We start from the raw sequence: 20,150 nt of genomic DNA, 5'->3' as shown, positions 1-20,150 counted from the left end.
GCACCCTCCTCCTCCTCCTCCTCCTCCTCCTCCGCCGCCCAGGCTCGACCCGAAGGCCGTTCATCCCCATAGCCCGCGCCAGCGGTGGGGCGAGCCCCGGCCGGCACCGTGCCGGCGGGGACGAGCCGCCCCGCGAAGGGAGCCCTGTTCACCCCCCCCCTCCCCAACCCCGGCTCGCAGCCTGGCGAGGCCGGGGCGAGACTTGGCCCGAACGCCGCCGCAGCCATCCAAGCCCCGGGAGCGAGCACAGAGCCTTAATTGTACGCGCCGAGAAGGCCGAGATAGTGTTGGTTTCTCCTGCGAAAACATGGCCTGAAATTGGGCCCAAGGTGCTTTTTTTTTTTTTTTTTTTTTTTAAAGGAAACAGGATCAACAAGGCCGCCGGTGTTCTCTGCAAGCAGCGGTTTCCAGCGCCGGGAGCTCGCAGCCGGCCCGGCGGGGAAGGGTCCCGCACCGACACCGGCTCCGCCGGCGGCTTTGCACCCTGGGCCGCTCGGGAGCGAGAAAAGGCGAGCGCCGGAGGAGCCGGAGCCGGAGCCACCCCCAGGCTCCCGGGCCCCCTCGGCGAGGGCAGCGCTATCATCTCCAGTTTATAGATAGGAAGCTCAGGCAGAGGCCGGATACAGGTACTTAATCCCGTCAGTTTTGGAGCGCGGAGCCAGGAATGAGCTCAGGCGCTCGCGCCGCGGAGCGGAGGCGGGCAGAGGTTCGCGCCGAGGGGGCAGGAGCCCGGAGGGGGCAGGAGCTCGCCGGGCTCCGGCGAAAGAGCCGCAGGGGTGCCGCGAGTCGGGGCTCTCCGCGCGGAGCTCCCCCGCCGCCGCTCCCCTTGCCCGCGGCCGCAAAGCTTCGGGGAGGTCTCCGACCCACGGCCCTCGCTGGAGGCAGGAGGGCAGAGCCTGCCCATCACCCCGGCCTCTGGTCGGGGATTATTTCTGGGAGTGAGGGGGTAGCGCCAGCCCTGGAGAAGGACAGGAGGAGGGTTAGGGCCGGGCCAGGCTGGATTAAGGCCACCCTCTGGTGGCAGCAAGAAATCAGTGCTGACAGCGGAGACGAGGGACCCGGGACCTTCAGGGCCCGGCCAACCTTCCTTAAAACGGGGTAAAGAGGCTTAAAAAGCAGCTCTGAGGGTTCCTCTTTTTTGGCAGCGGCCAGGAGAGGAGCGAGGCGAGAGCCCAGCCCACTGCGGCGGAGCATCAGGGCGAGAGACTTGCAGACGAGCTGGGCAGTGAAGGGTATTTTAAAGATTAGTTTTATTGGAGGAAAAAAAAAAAAAAGGGGGAAATAAAAGGCAAATCAAGGTGGGGGGAGGGTTTACATAATAAAAGACATCTCCCAGGAAGTCCACTACAGGTTACAAATCATTTTCATAGAAGATATTTTGTACAAATTTTACATTTTTATCTTCAGAACGTGTAAAATGCAAGGAGTGAACTTGCCCTGCCAGCAAAGGGCTGGGAGCGGCGCGCTGCTCCCTCCCCGCGTGGTTCGGCAACAGCCGCCCCCGAGCGGAGCCGAGACCGCCGGCACCGCCGCGGTGGGAAGGYCAGCTCCGCTCTCGGGGCAGATTTTGAAGCGCAGTCTCTAGATCCTGCCTACAAGCTGTCCCCTTGGTGTCACATTTTCTTGAACTAGCTAAAAAAAAAAAATAATAATCACCCCACGTCACCCGACGGCAGCTGCTGAAGCGTCTCAGCGGCACCAAGTTGACGCGGGGAAGAGGATCTGCCGGCAGCTCTGATGGGAGAGGGGCAAGGCAGCAGGCGGGTCGCTCCTCCGCGCCTCTCCCCGAGGTTTGGTCTCCCCTACGTTTTGGGCCCCACGTCCCCCCCGCGGCCTGCACAAGCCTCGCGTCGCGGGTAGGCGCCGACCCGGCTGTCGGCGATCTGGCGAAGGGGAGACATTCTGCTTAAACGTTTCAGATTTCAAGATCGCGCCAATTTTCCAGGTTATTTCACTACAAGCGGTTCAGGGCTTGGGGAGCGTCGCTCCTGCCAAGGGGCTGCCAGCATCTGCCTGCCCAAAGGAAGGCGCCCGGGAGAAGCAGGTATCGGGTGAGGGGAGGCGAAACTCCCGAGCACTGCGCTAGCTCCTCATGCCCAGGCAAGCGAGGAGGAAGAGAGAAGAGGGAGAAGAGGTCGTGCCCAAGGGGATGCCGATACCTTGCAGGAACGGACGCTTCTACCTGCTGCCGTGTTGCTCCCCGCCAAGCTGGAGGAAGGTATCGAGTCCGCACTCCAGAATACCAGCAGAGCCTCCAGCAGCTTGGTTGCAGCGTGCACAGGACTTGCGGCGCTCCGGTCGTTCCTGAACAAGGTATTGGACACTTCCCCCACCTCAGGGAAAACCTGCCCGTTCCGTTCAGGATAGGGTGGCCCCAGCTGAGGCATCCAACAACTACGACAGCCCAGTGATAGCCAAGGCACCGGCGGGCTTTCCGAAGCGCAGAGACAGGCTCAATCCAACACTCCCCCTCCCCACGCAGRGGCCTCACCCCCTGTGCTGGCACGGCAGCCTCCTCCCTCGCGGCACGGGGCAATGCTTGGTGTTGCACTGGAGAGGAGACAGCCCCTCAAAGRAGGCTAGAAGAACCTCAGACTACATAGCCCTACCTTCAAGGTGATCTTTTATTTAAGGTAGCGTTGCAGAATTCATCCATTTTAGGCTAGCAAGAAGATGAGCGAGAAAAGCCAGTTCTTCCTTAGCTGCCCTACTGCTCAAAGCGCTCACGCCTCTCCAGAGCCCCTGGCTACCGCGTTTACATCCGCACTATCTGACGGGACCTAGGCTCTGGGACAAGCTGCTCCGAGTCCTCGGCTCTGGGACAAGCCRGAGGGGCTTTCCTTTGAAAAACCTGCACTTCTCTCGCTACTCTTTGCGGAGGTTTCTCCAGTTAGTTCAATACTTTAAAGGCTGCAGCAGCATGCAAGAGATTGTTTCCTTTTTTTTTGTACTTTGCATTTGATTTTTGTTTTGTTTTTTTTTCTTTTAAAAAAAGTTTAAGAAAGGTCTCCAGGAGATGTTGAGTTTTAGGTTTTATTTCTGTCTTGTCTGGATAGAGGTTTGGTTTTACTCTCCGAATGATCYCAGGTGGCAACTAGTTCGGAGACAGCGCAGGGCCTGGAGATTTTATTCAGCGCATTCTTCATCTTCACCATCATCTTCGCCATCTACTGACAGAGCAGCATACTTGCTAGCATGGCTGAACTGCTGAAAGAGAAGGGTCCAAGAGAGACATGTATTATGTTAAACACGAGCCTCACTATCAAGCAAAAAAAGAAAAAAAAATAAAAGAAGAAAAATCAGGTCTCCATCTAGAAGAAGGGGCYGATCTTGCCCCACTGGTGATCTAAGACCAGGACTCAGCCCAAGCACGGGTCAACACGTCAATACCAGGCAAACTACAGCATATCACTGCAAAAGGTGCTGAAGTCTGGTCAGACTCATTATTTCATAGCTCTTCCACCCACCTCTTTCCCTCCCATACCTCCTGCCATCCAAGATTTAAAGATCCCAGATGCAAACAGGAACAATTTGTACGCAGGGGCTTTAAGGCGCAGCTGGGAACTGAACCCAGGTATTCCAAGCCCCAACCCCGTCCCGAGGCACRAGCCCGGTACCCTTTCGCAGACACCACTGTTCTAAACCCGCGGCTAGCAGGTAAGATGCTTACGGAGGCTGGGTTCTCATCAAGTTTCTTTGGCTCAGATGCAGGTCTTGCGTCATGATCCTTTCTGCTTTCTTTCCTGTAAGAATCAGAGTCCAGTTAGGCTGAGGTGCTGAGGAGGCGGTCAGCTTGCCGACTGCTAAGGAGCCAGGCTTTTCGCCAAAAGCCAGCGTGGATGCTGCGGTGAGAGCCCAGGGCCACCTACCTATCTGAATCTCCTGGGCCACGGCTGGAGCTCCCGCTTCGGACCTTTGAACCACCTTCCTTCCCACCGTCCGGTTTGTTCTCATCTCCTGAAGGGCAGAAAAGCCAGGAGGTCTCACATCATCCCCTCAACCACCCATGCAGACCGCCCAGCGCCCTCAGGTGTGCCACCACAAGCTGCGAGAACTGAGGGCTGCTGGATGCTGTCAGAAGAACACTGTTCCATCCTGCCTCACCTTTGCCCAATCCTCCCGCACACCACTCTGTCTCCAGCCTCACATCCTGGCCTGGGCTTCCGCTCTGGAGAGCGCTGGCAGCCCTAAGCCCCCAGGCCAACGCCTASTCTGTGCCCTTTCCAACACAGACAGTTTTGCCAGTTCTCAAGTTCCTATCCTTTTGGCAGTTCCCTTGAATTGCTTTCCTCATCCTACCCGCACGCTTCAATGGATAGAAAACAACCCTGAGCTAGTCCCTGGATGAAGTTTTAAGATCCCCTTTGCTTACAGAGCCTTAAGTCACATACCCGCTACTCCTAGAGCCAGGAATATCTTGCATTTCCAGAGCTAAGCATTGCAAACCCTCTTCTCTCACAAGGCAGTGCACTGGCACATTGCCCTCAATCCTGAGGGCTGGCATCAACCCTGCCTTACCTTTCCTGTGAGCATTCTTTGAGGGTGTCCCATCTTCCGACTGCAGGCTTGGTGCTGTCTGGCTGCCACTGGGGAATAAAGAACGCAAATATGAAGATCTAGAGAACAAGGTGGCTAAGATCAGGGAGAACCATTTGCTGCTTGGGGAGGCTTGATCCCTGGGCAACAGGAACACTAACTACCATCGGGACAGACCAGACTCTGGTGGCTTTAACAGCCTCCTGGCACAGAGGATCTAGAGGGCTAAAGCCCAGGACACACTCCAGAGCCTCTTCAGCCCTGGCACTAACCTTGTAGGAGAGTGCTGCTCTGAATCAGAGCTCTGTGAGCGGCCAGGGGGGTTACTGCTTCGCTTMACCCAGGCGTTCTCCTTCGGTGGTGGTGCAGGCATCACCTTCAGAGGCTGCTTCTCCTCTCGAGGTTTGGAGGTGGGAGATGGGGCATCGTCCTCTTTAGTGAAGGTTTCATTCTCCAAAGACTTCTCGCTCTCCCTCCTTCGTGTGGCTGCAGGGAAGATGGCGGCAGTGAGCAGAGCAGCAGGACAGGGACAGCGTGTACGCTTTGTGACAGATGCACAAACATTCCCAGCCACTCCTGGTCCCTGCTTTTCCGCAACAGATACGTACGAATGTAGGATTAGTTGGAAAGAGCACCTATATGCAGTCTGTGCCGTGAGCTAGAATCCCGTGGACAAGGCTTTCAGCCATAAGCCGCTGCTATGTGGCAGGTGGGGCTGGGCTCAGGGCCACCGTGCCCCCRACTTACTTCTGCCTGTTGGGCCAGTTCCCACAGAGGTGCCGGGGGGACCAGAGTTGCCAGTCTGCGAAGATTCGCTCCCTGTTCGTGATCGCTCCTGGTTCTCCTCGCTTCGCCAGCTGGGATGCCTGTGCCGAAGGGAGAGGAGGTCTGACTGYGTGCTAGGGAGCTGCTGGGGCAACACGGGGAGGAGCACGTGCATGGACAGGACCCAGGTAGGGAGGATTTGCAAGTGGGTTTACAGCACCCTGAGAGACGTTACCAACACCATCCCCAGGAGACAAAATAAAATAAAAGGGGGGAAAGAAAAGCAGAAAGGCAGAAACAAGCCCATAGCAGCATCAACCTTTCGCATCCCAGACTGTCCAAGGGACCGCCCAGCTCCGTGGACATCATCTGAAGTACCTGGCTGGCACATCCCCACATGCCCATGGTCAGCACATCGCTGGCAAAGCCCTGCTCCCTGCCCACCTCTCTCGGGGCCGTCTTTCTATCCTCTTGTCATCCTCCAGCTGGCGCTGCAGCTTCTCTTGCTCCTTCTGTAGYCGCTCTTCCACTTCGCGCTCCCTGGCAGCTGTGTCCACAGGCTTGGCCCCCCCAAAGATGGAGGCAGCCCGGCTGGACTGGGGTGCGGGGGCCACAGAGGTCTCCTCCTCCTTGGGTGCACTCCTGGGCTTCAGGTTCAGTTTCGGCCTCTGAGTGGGACCTAGGGATGGAGATCAGGGTGAACGAGCATGGAACTTGCTCCAAACAGCTCTCAGCAGAGCTGCTGGTCAGCTTCCCTCTGCCCTCTCAAGCAAAGCTGTTACCTCTGTCCTCACGCCGGAAATCATCCCGGCCGTAATCATCCCGTGAATTCCACCTGTCCATCCGGTCATCCCGTCGGTCATAGCGGTCTTCGTAGCGGTCACCACCCCCTCGGTAGTCATCATCCCGGCGATACCCACTGCCAAAGGCCCTCCTGCCACTGCCTATCCTGGAATCATAGCCTGCAGGAGAAGAKGAAACCCTGCCCCATTACTGCTGATGCTGTGCCACCCCCGAGGCTGGCTGGGGTGCAGAGGTGGCAGCCCTCCCTGCAGGGTAGCATCTTCTACACACAAATGTCTTGAAGTTTGGACCACACCAGGGTTCTGATAAGGACTAGGGCAGGGCTAGGCACATCAGAGATTCAAGTTGCCTGAAGGGGAAAAGCAACAGTTCATCTCCCATACCCCTTTCCCCATTTACAAGAGGGGGATTGTACTGTGTTGGACAGCTTGTCAACATAGCTGGTGTGTCACCAGCRGAACTCAAACTGTGTGGGCAGAAGCTCATCCTCACCCTCTCTTCCCTGGCAGTCTGTCTGAAACACCTTACCTCGGTCATAATCTCTACTGCGGTCATCGTAGCGATCCCTGCCCCCAAARCCACGGTCCATATCCCTCCGTGGGCCATCACGATACCGATCGTCATAGCGATCCCGATACCCTAGAGGCAGGAGAAGAGGGTTCAGGCGCCTGACACTTCTAAAACACTGTCCCAACATGTTATCTGCCATCTAAGAGCTCAGATGGCAGGTACTGGCAAGGATCTTCCTGTGCTTGCTACTGTAATAGTCACAAACCCCTTGCAAAGCAGGAAATCTCACTGCTCTTCTGAAGGGTGACAGCAGAACTGACCCATCTGCCCTCACAATAACCTCTCCAGAGAATTAACTATAAGTAGTTACTCTGCTAGTGTTTAGTCACACACAGAACATGATAAAGCACACCCAGACACCAAGATAATGCTGATTTTCAGGGGAAACAATGGAAATGAGGAAAAACTAGCCATATAGAAGGACACAGCAGATTTGCCTCCTGATAAAGCTCTGGTCTGCAAATGCAGGGGAAGCAACCAGAAAGTTCTGCAGAGAATCTGCTTGCCAGGGAAGAAGCGGAGCGAAGTATCTATGATTATGGATGACCTGATCAGATGCTAGACAGGAGAGACTGGAATCCCTTTTTTGATGCAGAAACCTTATGAGTTCTCCAAAGGGGATGTAAATTCCTGCCCMGAAATGGCTTACATCACCCTTCTCTCTGATGAAAAGCTGACCTATCTTTCAAATCCCCTCAAGATGGGCCAAAGAACCTCAGGTTAATCATTGTGTTAGGACAGCAACAGAACAAACACATGGCTTGCTGCCAACTCACTATCTCCAAAGCTGTCGTCGCCCCTGCGTGGCGGGTAATCATCAAAACTATCGGTAGTGGCAGGACGGGCCCTCCAGTCGCTCTCGAATCTCTCCGAGTCACGGAAGCGATCACGATCCCTGCCAAAGCAGCGATCATCCCGATCTGCAYGGGAAGGAAAAGAAGTTCAAGCTTGCAGGCAGTTAACAGCAGCTGTAACTGGTGAATTGAGTGACAGCACAGTTCAGATTCAGCATGGGCAAAAAATCAGTGATTTAAAACGCGCTGAGGACAATACAGCCCCTGAATTCACAGCTTTGCTTTCCTTTTGATGTATCAGTATGAACCGCCAACGCTTTGAAAAGACAACAGCCCGTGGCTGACTCAATTAGTGAGATACAGACAGTACACAGTGTGGGAGGGACCAACACATCATTATTAGATAAGTGCCAGCAGGCAAAACCTCCCAGCCGGGTCGTTGTTTGGCAAAGCACGCGGGAGCTGAGCCCAGGCACGGGACTAAAGCAAGGTTCAGACTCAGCGTTCAGCCTGAAGGACTCCAAATCACTGGCACATTTGCTGGGTCAGAAAGGTAAGGCTGCCAACTAGCCACCTGTGCCGCCGTATCTCGAGCATATGGCAGATTGATCATGATGGCAGTGATTTGTCTTCCTTTAGTCAGGCTGCTCAAAAATTCAGTGCAAGAYGTGGTTACCGAGTCAGCCGATGCGAAGAGAAGACCGTGACCTAGTACAGTATTCACCTTTATCCTGAGCTTGATCAGCAACATCCACTCGTATTCTTCTGTTCCCTAGAGACTGAAAACAACACCAAGAAATCAGCCTTGCAGCCTGAAGACGCAGAGGGGTGAGAACAGCTGATACTGGGACGAAGCCTGAACACAGCACACAAAGCAGACAGCTTTTACAGCACAGGGGGCTCTCCTGGGGACTTGATGGCCCTCAAAAGGGCTTTCTTCCCCACTTAAGTCTTTCTTAAGCAGTGTTAACATGCCCCTCTACAAGAAGATACTTCATAACACATCTTCAGCGCGCAAGGTTACACAACACCGGGGCCCACGTGCCTGATCTGAAAGGATGACATCTGGGGACTTGCGCCCACCACTCCTGTTCAATCAGGTTTCAACTCACCTCTTCATTGAGGCTCAGAGCCTGGAGCAAGGAGTCTATGTCTTCAAATTCAGCATATCCAAAACCTTTCAACCTCTCTGGATTGGTAGGCTCCCGTGGCAAACGTACAGCACTTATCTGCAGACAAATAGAAGAGGAAAGTTTTCATTAGACTCTGGCTCCTTGGTGTTGCTATGATGCTTTGAGTCCACTGGAAAAGGATCAAGTTATTGGAGACCATATAACATACTACAATCAATGGCTTGAATAAGTCCTCTCAACAATGAGCAGGGAAAGGAAGGATTAACTTTTCCTTCTAACACACAACAGGTTCCCTCTAGAAGTGCTACTGTCTGATATCTGAAGAGAAGAATTTGGTACTGGCAAGAGGTTTCCAGCTGTCAGCCTCAGTAAGTGCAGATTTCCAACAGCTCCAGTGAGAAATAGGTGTTTGAAGAGCCAGAACAGCTCTGTTCAGAGGGCGGCAGGTGGTACAGAGCAGCAGCAGTATTAGCAGACTGTACATCTGGCTAGTCTGTGCCCCCAGTACAACATTTAACAACCTGATCAAATGTGGGCTCCTCAAGCCCTTACATCCTGCCAACTTTCACAACTCATTTCAGGCTCCTTAGAAAGTTCTTGTCTAAAGCCAGTTTCTGATCTGCTCAGCAAAGTTTCTTCATGCCACACAGTACAGGTCCGCTGCCGTTTTATTCCCAGCTGCAAAGAGAACTTGCTGGGCAGAAAGAGGAGGTTAGGCTAGGCTGCATGTTGCAGGGGCACGTGTAATCTCTGGTCACACAGTACTGTATGCTTTAAGCTCTCAGCATCGCTTCCTGGYTCTATCAGATGTCTCTTGAACTAATGCCTTCTACAGTCTTTCCTCATCTGAGTTAAGTTCCCAAAGTGCAGTTGCTCCCAGGTCACTTCCTGCTCAGAGGCCTGGAAGCAGCAGACTGTGGAGCTCATTACATTCTGATAAAGGAACAAATTGCATTCAGATGAACCACATGTGAGGAGCCATCACTCAGACAAGCAACAGGAGTGGCTGGGCAGGGAGCTCCAAGTGACTGATGTGGAGCAAATGACTGTTTTGCAAGCGTGAAGGCAAAGCCCAGGAGCAAAAATCTGTATTTACTATTTCACTGCAACTCCCTGCCACCCCACACAATGTCTCCGCAGCAAGATGGCTTGGACTCCGAGAAGRCAGTAAGGCAGCTCACCTCCTGCTGCAACGAACACCTGAGTAGCCAGGGAAGTCCGGCTGTGCTGCTCAGACCATCACAACAGAGCTCCAGCTGTTTCCTAAAACCCTCAGCACCAAGCCAAGCATCCAGCAGGACGGCGCAAGAGCTGCCTGCGGAGCAGCAATGCCTCGGACACCAGCAGACAACGCAGCTGCATATTGTCATCCGAGATGACTCCACAAGGAAGATGCCTTCTGCCTCCTCAGCAGCTGGGCACCCACCTGCTCTGGGCACTGCTCAGCTGCGAGCACAGAACAGCCTCAACATCCCAGACTCATTGCACATTACCTCTTACTTTCCTGCGTAGCATCTGACCCTGCTACGCAGCATGACAAAAACATTTGTCTAGAGTTGGCTGTGGCTTCTCAGTTCCCTCCTACTCACAGCTCCCGTACAGGAGTTTCACCTGTGCTACTACCTCCCAAGGAGGAGTGGATGCTGCCTCAGCAGGCACAAGAGGTTAGAAAAACAAGCTGAAAATAGAAGATATAGGTAAGCAGTGTCACTCTGCCTGTGAGGAACAATCTGCTGCAATCAGCACAGCACGCTGTCGTGCGGGTAATGTTGGATTCGAGACCCAGTGACGTGACGAGCTGTATTTCACACACTGACCTTTAGAGGAAAGGAAGCAACCATTTCTCATTGCTAACGTGCTCTCTCTCCTTCTCCCTCCCTATCTCCTTCCTGAATAAAGGGCTCAAACACTGTTAAAGCTGGGGCGGGGGGAAAGACATTTCACAGCAGATCCAGTCTCCCTGGGAGCAGCTTCTATTCTCGGCCATGGGGCAGGAAGCATCTTGAGTGAGTTCCAACTGGGAAACTCCTCCAGATTCACTCACATTGCTCACAGGAGGTGTCAGCCTACGCTGATCCAATCCTTGCAGTCCAGTCTTTAAGAAAGCTGTACTGAAAGCTCTACTTGCCGACTTGCCCTTCTGCTAGGSGTGTCCCAGCAAGGGAGCTTCCTCCGGGAGAGGAGCCCCAAGCACTCCGACAGCCACAGCAGGGAAACACTCCCTCCAAAGACAGGCCCGGAAAACACCCTTCACAACCGGCTCCAGACACAAACACACCTTTCGGAGCTGATATGCAGCAAGACATCACGGAGCAATAGGCACCAACACACACTACACGCTGTGAGCCTGAGGAGCTACGGCACAGGAGCTGGGAGCCAACAACTACTGCAACAACACTTCTGGATCCTCTGTTCCGTCACATTTGCTCCAAGACTGGGTTGGGCTCGCCAATTCAACCTGCAATCTGTATGTCCTCACTACGCTACCCAGTCAGTTAGGAACAGGGATTGCAGCATCCAAATTACGGAATTTATGGTCCACAACTCGCTGTTACACCCACAGCACCACCCTGCCACACAGCCCCAACTGGCAGAGCGCTCTTCAAGCCACACTCTTAGCTGTTACTCACATTGAGTCCTCTGAAGAAGTCCTTGATGGATTCTTCCGTCACGTCATAGGGCAGGTTTCCCAGAAAGGCGGTATAAGGGGGTGACTTTGGGAGGCGACTTCTGTCTATATTGGGTTCCCGAGCAGCCCGTGGGGCGGTGGGCAGGATGGAGCGGTCGATCGGAGGGGCCCGGTACACATCGTCATCGTTACTATGCCAAGTGGTGGAAACTAAGAAAGAAATTTTGCAAGTCACCCAAACAAAACACAACTACAGACTAGTTACTGTAAATGCCACATCCTCACTGTCCTGCAAGGTGCAAGCAGCAGCAACTCACACTTTACAACTAAGGAGCTTCATGTTAAAGCCTTGAAGTTAACCTGATATGGGTGAACTGTCTGACAGTTCACTAATGATAAAGCAACAGTTCTCGATGTGCTAGCATGACTTCTCCTTAATGCATGCAAGAAGAAAACTGCACAAAAGGCACAAGAAGGTGCAGCCAAGCGCCAGCCACCAAGGAAAAACCGTGACAGACTAAAACTGCAAGGGAGAACGATCTTTTAGACTGATGACCTGTTCAACAAAGCATTAAGTCTTCCCAGGATTAACTCTTGTTTAAATTACATCATGTCTTGTGGAAAAATACCACAGTTTGATATTAATGTTTTCACAGGGAAAATTCACTGTAAGTGCTGACCTGTTCCAGTGGGGCATCACCCTGACTATTAAACTTCTCTGCTTTGCTCCTCCTGTGAATTTGCCCAGTCTCTTCTTCCATCTGCCAGTTTGTGCTACATCTCTGGCTGTCATGTTATCCAATTCCCGTTCCCCATGCGGGTGCTGTAGGCCATGGTCAACTCTCCCTCCCCACTACCTTCTCTAGACTGTGAGCCCCATTCACAGCAAGAATTCGGTTCATTCTCTGAGCTTMATTACTACCTAGAAAAGAAACAACTAGCAAATTTCATAACGCTTCAAGGTTTTATTTTGGATCATCAGCTGTTAAAGGATACGGTCAACTGACTCAACATCAAATTGATAAATCAGAAGTCATTAGTGGTGTAGTTACCAACACTTCACACCCAGTCTTCTCCCCCTGCTGTGTAAGGGACAGAGGGAGAATCTATCTGTGGGCAAACTGACTCTGCATAGCGCTGCCAAGCACAGCAAGGAAGCCAGAAGTGGAGAACTTCTTCCTTTCATGCTGCAAGCCAAGAGACTTTTCAGTGTTTTACTGTTAAAGAGCTGTTTGGGAGCCGCGTACTCCTGAGAGCTGGGAAAGGACAGTACCATCTCCTTCCAGGTCATCTGTCTCGTCGGCCCAGCTGACTGGTTTGGGAATATAGGTAGGTCCACCGCCACCACCACCATCCTCTGCCAGAAAGTCCGTCAGAGTGAGGGTCTTGCCCTTCTTGTTCTTCTTCTTAGCTGTCAGAGAAAAAGAGAGAAGGACCTGAGTAAGTAATGTCCTGGAACAGCCTCATTCTGTTTCAGTGAGGAAACAAGGACTAATCTGAATGGTTTATGGGTGCTAGAGGGGGACGCAGCTTTGAGCTGCTCTGGGGCAACTTGTCATCTTGGGCTGAGAACACCCCAAGAGCAGAAGGGAAGAGATCTGACAGCTCATCTGCAAAGCAGGACACACAACACCACACCCAGAGCGCCATGAAATCCGCCTCTTTGTCAAGCAGCGTTAGCCTAACTCCGCCTGCCCCGTGAGACCAGCAGGCCCCTTTCTGTGAACCTCCCCTGCAATTCCTGTTGGATGTTCACCTCCCACCTTCCGACACTCCCACATCATTAATTAGGAAGTCCTGGCTTTTACTTCAGCCCAGCCCCGTTCAGCAGGGACGTGACACACACAGAGATTCATTTCACCACGGTCTGTAAAACCCTGAGATGGAGCAGGATCCTCCAGCAGAGGCGACTGCTGCTTGCCAAACAACCTAACCTTCCCCAGCTCTCCTCCTTGTCCCTCTCAACTCTTCTCCTTTCCTCAGCCCAAAACAATGCTCACAGGAATTCAGTCCTCAGCCCTGAAACGGCGTTAGGCTCAGACACATCTGCTTGCCCAACCTTCCTGGGCTAACTTAAACCCTGTGCTGCTTCTGTAGAAAAGGCTGCAGCACCAGCCACCGCCTGCACAGAAATCTCCAAACAAAATCTGAGCCATCGCCGTATGGCTGAAACACTCATCAACATAAACAAGTCACCCAATCCGCACTCCGTGAATGGGGGAGTGTGGCAGGAAAACGCCACCTGATCCTTCTCTTATTTTTAACTTTTGAGCACGAGACAAATTCATACTCGGGACTCCTGCCRCTTGAAGCACTCATGCTCTGCCGGACACGTGTACGCACAAGTCTCCCTATGGCGATCGGCTGTTTATTTTCAGGGAGGAGGCGATAAAGAGAGGAGAGCAGTCTTTGCAGGGATAGGTTCAACCAACGCTTCTCAGGCTACAAGCAGCAAGAACCAGAGATGTGGCGAAGCCCAGCACAGCGATCCCACGGCCAGTGCCAACTGAGCTGGATCCAGAGCCAGAAGCTGGCTGGCTGTCCTAGCCGACATCTTAACGAACTCTCTGGGGACGAAAAGCGAACTCTGTTTACACGGCAGAAAGCCATCACAGATTAGAAGCAAGCTGCTTTGCTGAGCTGCTTTCCTAATTCCTGCAGGCTGGGGATTCGGGACCTTTCGGCTCTGCAAGGAGCAACCGCAAGTGACTGTGGCTCCGTAGGTGTTTTTTTGTCGAGGCTTCGCAACCATCTGACAAAAGACGTGTGCCGCGATGGGCTCCAACAGCTTTGAACAGCTCCAGAGAATCCAGACTATTTTTAGGAGGATGGGTGTGATGCAGTTACAAAATTCAGTGTTTTTCCTTATGGGGAGCACTACTGCCCCCCTGCGGCCCTTGGAGCACAGGCCAAAAGCACATTTACCTCTGAAATGTGTTTCCAGGCAGAGCACCAAGGGCATTGCTGAAAACCAAAGAAAAAACCCTCCTCAGAGACACAAGCAAACTGCATCCCACTGGAACGTAACACTAGGGTCAGTCATTTTAGCCACACAAAAACTCAGAGGCACAAGGGGTAATTAAGTGCGTCGGCAATGTTTCTGCTGTCGTGGGACACGCAAACGCTCACGTTCCCGAAACTACCAGAGGGGCCAGGAATTACCCAGCTCCACAAGCCTGCATTTGTCTAGAAAAATTTTCAGGAAGCAGTCTTAATTTCAAAGCACKGCCTTAGGGCTGAGCGTGGAAGACAGGGCAGGATTTCAGGCAATTAAGGAAGCTCCGAGAGTAACCTCAGCCCAGCTTTTTCAGGAGCATGCTGTGACTTCAGATGCCTAGTCTGCAGGGTTTTTAACAAGTACTTCAGCWCTCATCTTCTGGAAGTAAGAAAAGGCAGGCCACTTTAAGGTACTACAAGGCAACAACACAACCCACTAATTGCTTTGGAAAACWTATGCTCTTATCTTTGGTAGGAACAAACAATAAACTCTGGCACTCTTGGACACCACAGATCTCCTACCAGCCTCCTGGCAGGAGAGTGTGAGAATTAATTGGTAAACACGTCACAGCACCCTTAATAAACATAAAAATGACAGGCATGGACTTTTACAGGCTACTAATTTGACATCTCTAATTAGCCAACACTTGCCTGCCATTYGCTTTGCTCAGAGCTGGAAGAACGAGGGACTGGTCTCTGAACAGGAGGTAAAACGGTCCTTCCACAAACGTTTCTCCATGAGCATCAGCACAACAACTGCAAGTATCTTCTGCACAAACTTGGCACAGAAATAAGACGGTGAAAAGCTGCAGGTACACAGTGACTGCCTATTTGCAACGCCAGCCCTGATTCCCAGTCCTCAGGCCTCCTAATTGTGTGTGTTATTCTATCTCCTTTTGTCCTCAAGTTCAGGTTTTAGCACAGCAGGAAACCTTACCCTGCTATGTCCGCTGGGCATTGCGGAGGTGCGGCCATTCCACCCTCCTGAACACACTCTGAGCATCTCAAATACCTGACAAGCAAAATCACTGCCCAGAAACGCTAGCAGAGAGCTCACGTTCTCCAGCTCTGTCCCCAGACCTTCATTTCAAACATCTCCTATCAGGATCCCAAGAGGGACAGAGAACAGTTAAACCTAAAAGTTTATTTTTACCCTGCAGTTTGGTGGTCTTTGCCCCAGGCCTGTTACCTAGTCCCACTATGAGCCTCTCTTTCACCTTAAATAACAGCARACTGGAAGGTTTTTTGTTCAGAGCTGCCCGCGCTGAAACTATACAAGTCAAAGGAGAAACTATTAGCGCTCTGTTACGGCCGAAGGGAAATCCAGCGGCAGGTTGTACTGAACCGATACCAGCTTTTAGCCACTACACATCAATCACCCAGCAGATAAATGCCTGCGTTTCCACCCATCGCAGTCAGCAAGACTGCAGCCTCCCAGGTAGCCAGGCCCTCTAGATAACAGCATTTKAAAGATAAGGCTGCGCAGCAGGATGCAAGCCACCCTGTTTCAGGCAGGCTGCGTCCCAACCCAGCTGCTGGGGCACCCTGCTAAGCACGGGTCAACTCTCAGAAGAGCAGCCATGTCCTCGGATACATCCTTCGCACTCCTGCGATGCGAGGCTGAGGAGTCCCACAGAGCTCTTCTCATCACCAGGGGCTCCTACAGGGCTCAGAAGGATGGTACAAGCTTACATCTGCTCAGGCCTTTGAGCTGCGCTCAGCCCCACTGCTAGACTACAGCTCTGTTCCAGGTGGTGGTTGCATTAAGGTTGTGACCACTGAGCAGCATGGAATGACAGACAGCAATTAAAAAACCACCTATCTGCTCTCCCCAGGTCCTCCCGGTCCCCTCTGGCTGTCACCTTCGTGGCTCTGATGTGTTGGGACAGTGGCCCTACACCTCTCTGAAGCTGCAAGCATAGCACTGTGCTCTTCTTCCGAGGCATTTGGAACTCATTCAGAGGTGGTCACGCTCCTGGGCCATGRTTCTCCACTGATCTCACTGCTGAAGGAAATCTGAACACTGATCAGCGAGGGTCAAAATACCAGAGCAAGAGTCAAATGTAACCCTCCCTGAGACCCCAGCTCCTGCTAGAGCTCAAGGAGAGCCCCACCTGATGCACCCCAGCCACCACTAGAGCAACTAGTTCTTGGYTTCTGTCTTTCCTCTTTAATGCAGCCTGTTCCTCAGGAGTGGCAAGATCTCCGTAATGCTCCCAGGAAAACTTYTTCAGCGCTTGGTTTTCTTCCTACACCTCAGGCCACTTCCCGCTCTCACAGACATCACAAACTAGATTACAGGATCCAAAATGATTGCAGAAACTTCCATTTCAGTGCCCCACACCTACACAGATGCTCTGGAGACCAACTTCAGAGGGTGAGCCCAATGCCACCTACACCTCYCACCACCCCTGAGCGAGCCCTTGCTGAGAAGCAGCCGGCAGCGCCACGAAGCCACCTTGCTCGCTGCACAGGGCACCTCTGCAACGTCATCAAGTGTAATGTGAACACACTTAAGCTGGGTGTTTCCATTGAAACAATTCCTCGCAGAGCTCAATAAACCATCGGAACGAGCACTGCAGCGAAGTGACCAGGAAACCTTCCCTGCTCCAGCTCTGGCACGTGTGAACGGGCAGCGCAGCAAAGGAGCAGCGACTCCTCCAAACGTACATACCTTCCTCCGCTGCCTGCATGGGAAACGGGCAGAGCCGGAGCCCGGGAAGGGGGAGTTTGCTCTAGCTGCTGGTCCTGCCCTCCCTCCCCCCCACCCCCCCAGCCCAAATCCTGCCTTAAGTCACACAGTCCTAGGGGTTTTTCTTTTTTTTTACTGCCTCATTCAGTTGTCACGGAAACAGCAGTGAAATCACAGACTCAGCACTGTGACTTCATGGCTCTGTTAAGGGGAGAAAAATGCCTGGAAACACAAGTAGTTTTTGTCCAGTCACAACACAGGCACGGAAAGCACGATCCTGCTGCAACCCCAGCTGTGCTGCAGGCAGGCACAGGTTGCCATTCGAGACGCACGCGGCCCCGCGGACCAGCAGCTGCAGCCTCCTTTGCACCTCCTTATTTACCCCGTTTCCCCAATAAAACCCCCTTTACAGCGTCTGCGCGAGGAACGATGATGCTGAACTCCCTTGGCAACCTCCTACGGCTTGCAGGTCAGCAAGGGAAGTCACAGAGCCCAGGCCCTGTCGAACGAGGTGCACTGCTGGGTTACYGAGGCACGAAAACTCTTCCAGGAGCTGTTCTGTGTGGGTTGCAGAGCAGACTCTYGCAAGCTAAATTTTTCAGAAACATATTTAGTGCGTAGGTCTTAGAATCTGAATTTCTGCATGCAAAATATTCAAGCCTTGTAGCCGCTTCCCACCCTGGTCCCTCGGATCCCTTTGTTTCCATGTTAAGTCCCTTCCTAGTGATGCCTCTTGCCCCGAAGCACCAATTCCCAACACACCAGCACCCCAGGGACTACAAAAAACGTGGCACCACCAGGATGGTCCAGCTGAGAGGCGTCGGACCTCAGATGGTGACACCCTCAAGTTCCCCAGTGCTGCGTTAGCAGCTGTATTTTGAGGACGATCGCTCATGAGCGCTGTCGTGCTCTAGGTCCTTCCCCAGGGTTCTTCAGGACCCGTTCAGGGTCCTTCCCCAACACCCAGCCCCCGGAGCCTGGCGCTGCCAGGGTGCTGTTACCTTTTCACTACCAGCTGCAAGCATGGTTGCCTGCACCCCCATGTTTTGATGCAGATTTTTAATCTCATCTTTAAGGTTTAATCTATACTCATCTGCCAGAAGCTATAGCCACTGYGAATTGCAGTCTGGTTAGCCCTTTGGAATGGTTAAAGTTCCATTTGCCAAGGGTAAACTCATGGAAATATGACGTCAGCCACGGATGAAAATGCTGGGAGATCAGCAGCAGCGACCTACTGCGGTGACTGCCTGGAAAAACGAAGCAGAAATGCCCTCCTGCCAGAGAGAAGTGTCATTCACAAAGAAAGGAGGCTAACAGTATGTTTTACAGTCAGGCAGCCCTCCCCACCGCTGCTCCCACAGTGTCAATGATGCCTTCTAAATGACAACAGATCCACTAACTAGCAGCCACTGGTCTCCAAAAACCTGCAGGCTGGCTGTTTGCTCAATTTGCATCAAATGGCTGACAAGTCCCAGGCAGGAGCTGACAGTATGAAGCAACTTCTGTTGCAGAATAACAGCGCTGCTTCTGCATCGCTAAATCCGTCAAAGCCTCGCGCAGCTCTGGGAGACAATGCAGGGAAAATCCACCTGGACAAAAGCTGAACAAAAGCTGTCCTTCTTGTTAGCTTTTTACCCTGCCAAAGCGCAGCCATCCCTTTGCAAGGYACTGGTCCTCCTGTCAACTGCCAAGAGCTGCAAGGAGGTTTTTGACACCTACCGGTTAAGGAACTGGGTCATACAAAATCCTGCAAAGAGTTCTCCAACCGCTCTCTGCGRCAAACAAAATCCCATACCTCTGCTCTAGCTCACAGCCCCTGAGATACCGCATAGTTGCTTTTGTTTTGGACTTGAAGACAGACTTGTGGGGCTGGGAACCTGTCTGTTTGGCGTCAGATAAGGAACTGGAGCAATTCCCGACAAGCCCACCCTCAGTTACCGAGAAATGCAAAGGCATTTGTTATTAACCCTTCTCTTTCAAAACACGAATGGTCACTTTATTATTGTTGGCTTTGCAAGCCAAGATCTTTCACCAGTGAACAGGCTGCTTCACACTCACTCATTAAGAGTACTTCCCCAAGCAAAGCCAAAAATAATGAGAAGGCTSTAAGGGAACGGTACTTAATGCAGTCACAAATAAGCAATTTAAGGAAGATCAATCAGGTACAACCAACATTTCCTATTACATTTAAACGTACTACTCTGGTTTAGGTCTTCCTTATTTTATTTGTAAGAGTCTTGTCAGGCACATGCATGTTCTGATGCCAGGTTTCAGTGAACCACAAACACACTGGCTCGGGAAGCCACAGAAGGGAGGAAAAAAAGCAAGCAATTTCAGCATTTCCTTCTCCTGCTGCTTTGCTATGAAATACAGGACCTTACAGTTTTGCTGGTGGGACTCCAAATGGCGTCTGCAAATTGAACAGAGTGTCTCAGTTTCGGAGAACTGCAGTTCCAATCTGTGCCCCTGATATTTTAAGTCTACAGTGAAAGCAATGTTCTTGCAGTAAACATGTGGTGAATTTAGCGTGTATTTTATTCAAAAAAGGAAAGGGATGAAATAATGCTTAGTTTGGAGAACATTACAGTTTGGGGAAGGGAAAAGGGAAAAAAAACCTCTGCCTATTTAGACTGGTGTCTCGATCTTACATACATCAGACACGACACTACCACCATCTTATGAAAAATAAATGCAACAAAAAGCATGCACGCTCCACTGCCTCTTCTCTCRGGAACCATGTGGAACAAAGCCAACTGCGCTAACACAAAGGGGTTCCCCACAGCCGGGGCTCTTGTTATTACTGTGACTGGAGGCATAAGGGGAGGAATAGGTGAARAATAAGCTGTCCCGCAGAGCGGGAGGGCATCCCGCAGAATAAAGGGCCTTAACCGCGGCTGGAGACCCACCCAGGGCCAAGGCTGCACCCTCGACGTGCCTGCTAGCACACTGTCACCCCGCAGGGACGGCGAGACCCCAGCGCTCTGCCCAGTGCGTCCTGCCAGCTGTTAACTCGCGGAGGTAAAATGAAACCCGGCTCCCGGCGTTTGCCAAGGGAGCGCTGCGCAAGGAGGGCGGCTCGCGAGGAGGAGGAGGAGGAGGAGGCCGAAGCCCGCAAGGAGACTCAAGGGTAGGCTGCTCCCGCGCAGCGACGCCTGCCACCATTTCCTGCAGCCCGCCGCACGGCCGCGCTGCACAGGCCGCCGGGCCTGGCCCCCCCCCCCGTCCGCTGC

The 20,150-nt window shown here is 52.6% G+C and overlaps 1 protein-coding gene across 2 annotated transcripts in view; it reads right to left on the bottom strand.

Annotated features, from left to right (window-relative positions):
* Positions 1 to 3,019: 3,019 nt before the first annotated feature.
* Positions 3,020 to 20,150, bottom strand: part of EIF4B (eukaryotic translation initiation factor 4B) — a 17,766-nt gene continuing 635 nt past the window's right edge. Inside the window, exons 2-15 of one of the 2 annotated variants that reach the window (XM_085319975.1) lie at positions 12,505 to 12,642; positions 11,233 to 11,441; positions 8,582 to 8,698; positions 8,194 to 8,248; positions 7,452 to 7,595; positions 6,634 to 6,744; positions 6,084 to 6,263; positions 5,746 to 5,980; positions 5,284 to 5,402; positions 4,809 to 5,022; positions 4,519 to 4,586; positions 3,870 to 3,957; positions 3,671 to 3,743; positions 3,020 to 3,207 (exon numbers count right to left, since the gene is read on the bottom strand). In XM_085319975.1, coding sequence (XP_085176101.1) covers positions 3,127 to 3,207; positions 3,671 to 3,743; positions 3,870 to 3,957; positions 4,519 to 4,586; positions 4,809 to 5,022; positions 5,284 to 5,402; positions 5,746 to 5,980; positions 6,084 to 6,263; positions 6,634 to 6,744; positions 7,452 to 7,595; positions 8,194 to 8,248; positions 8,582 to 8,698; positions 11,233 to 11,441; positions 12,505 to 12,642 — 1,832 coding nt within the window. In that variant the 3' untranslated portion in view covers positions 3,020 to 3,126. The remainder of the gene's footprint in view (positions 3,208 to 3,670; positions 3,744 to 3,869; positions 3,958 to 4,518; positions 4,587 to 4,808; positions 5,023 to 5,283; positions 5,403 to 5,745; positions 5,981 to 6,083; positions 6,264 to 6,633; positions 6,745 to 7,451; positions 7,596 to 8,193; positions 8,249 to 8,581; positions 8,699 to 11,232; positions 11,442 to 12,504; positions 12,643 to 20,150) is intronic. The other variant, XM_085319976.1, reaches the window with a different exon arrangement.

Source organism: Rhea americana, unplaced genomic scaffold (genome assembly GCF_003343005.1).
Source record: "Rhea americana isolate MKP2758 unplaced genomic scaffold, rheAme1 scaffold_606, whole genome shotgun sequence".
Classification (NCBI taxonomy): Eukaryota; Metazoa; Chordata; class Aves; order Rheiformes; family Rheidae; genus Rhea; species Rhea americana.
This window is presented reverse-complemented; position numbering and strand designations above follow the sequence as displayed.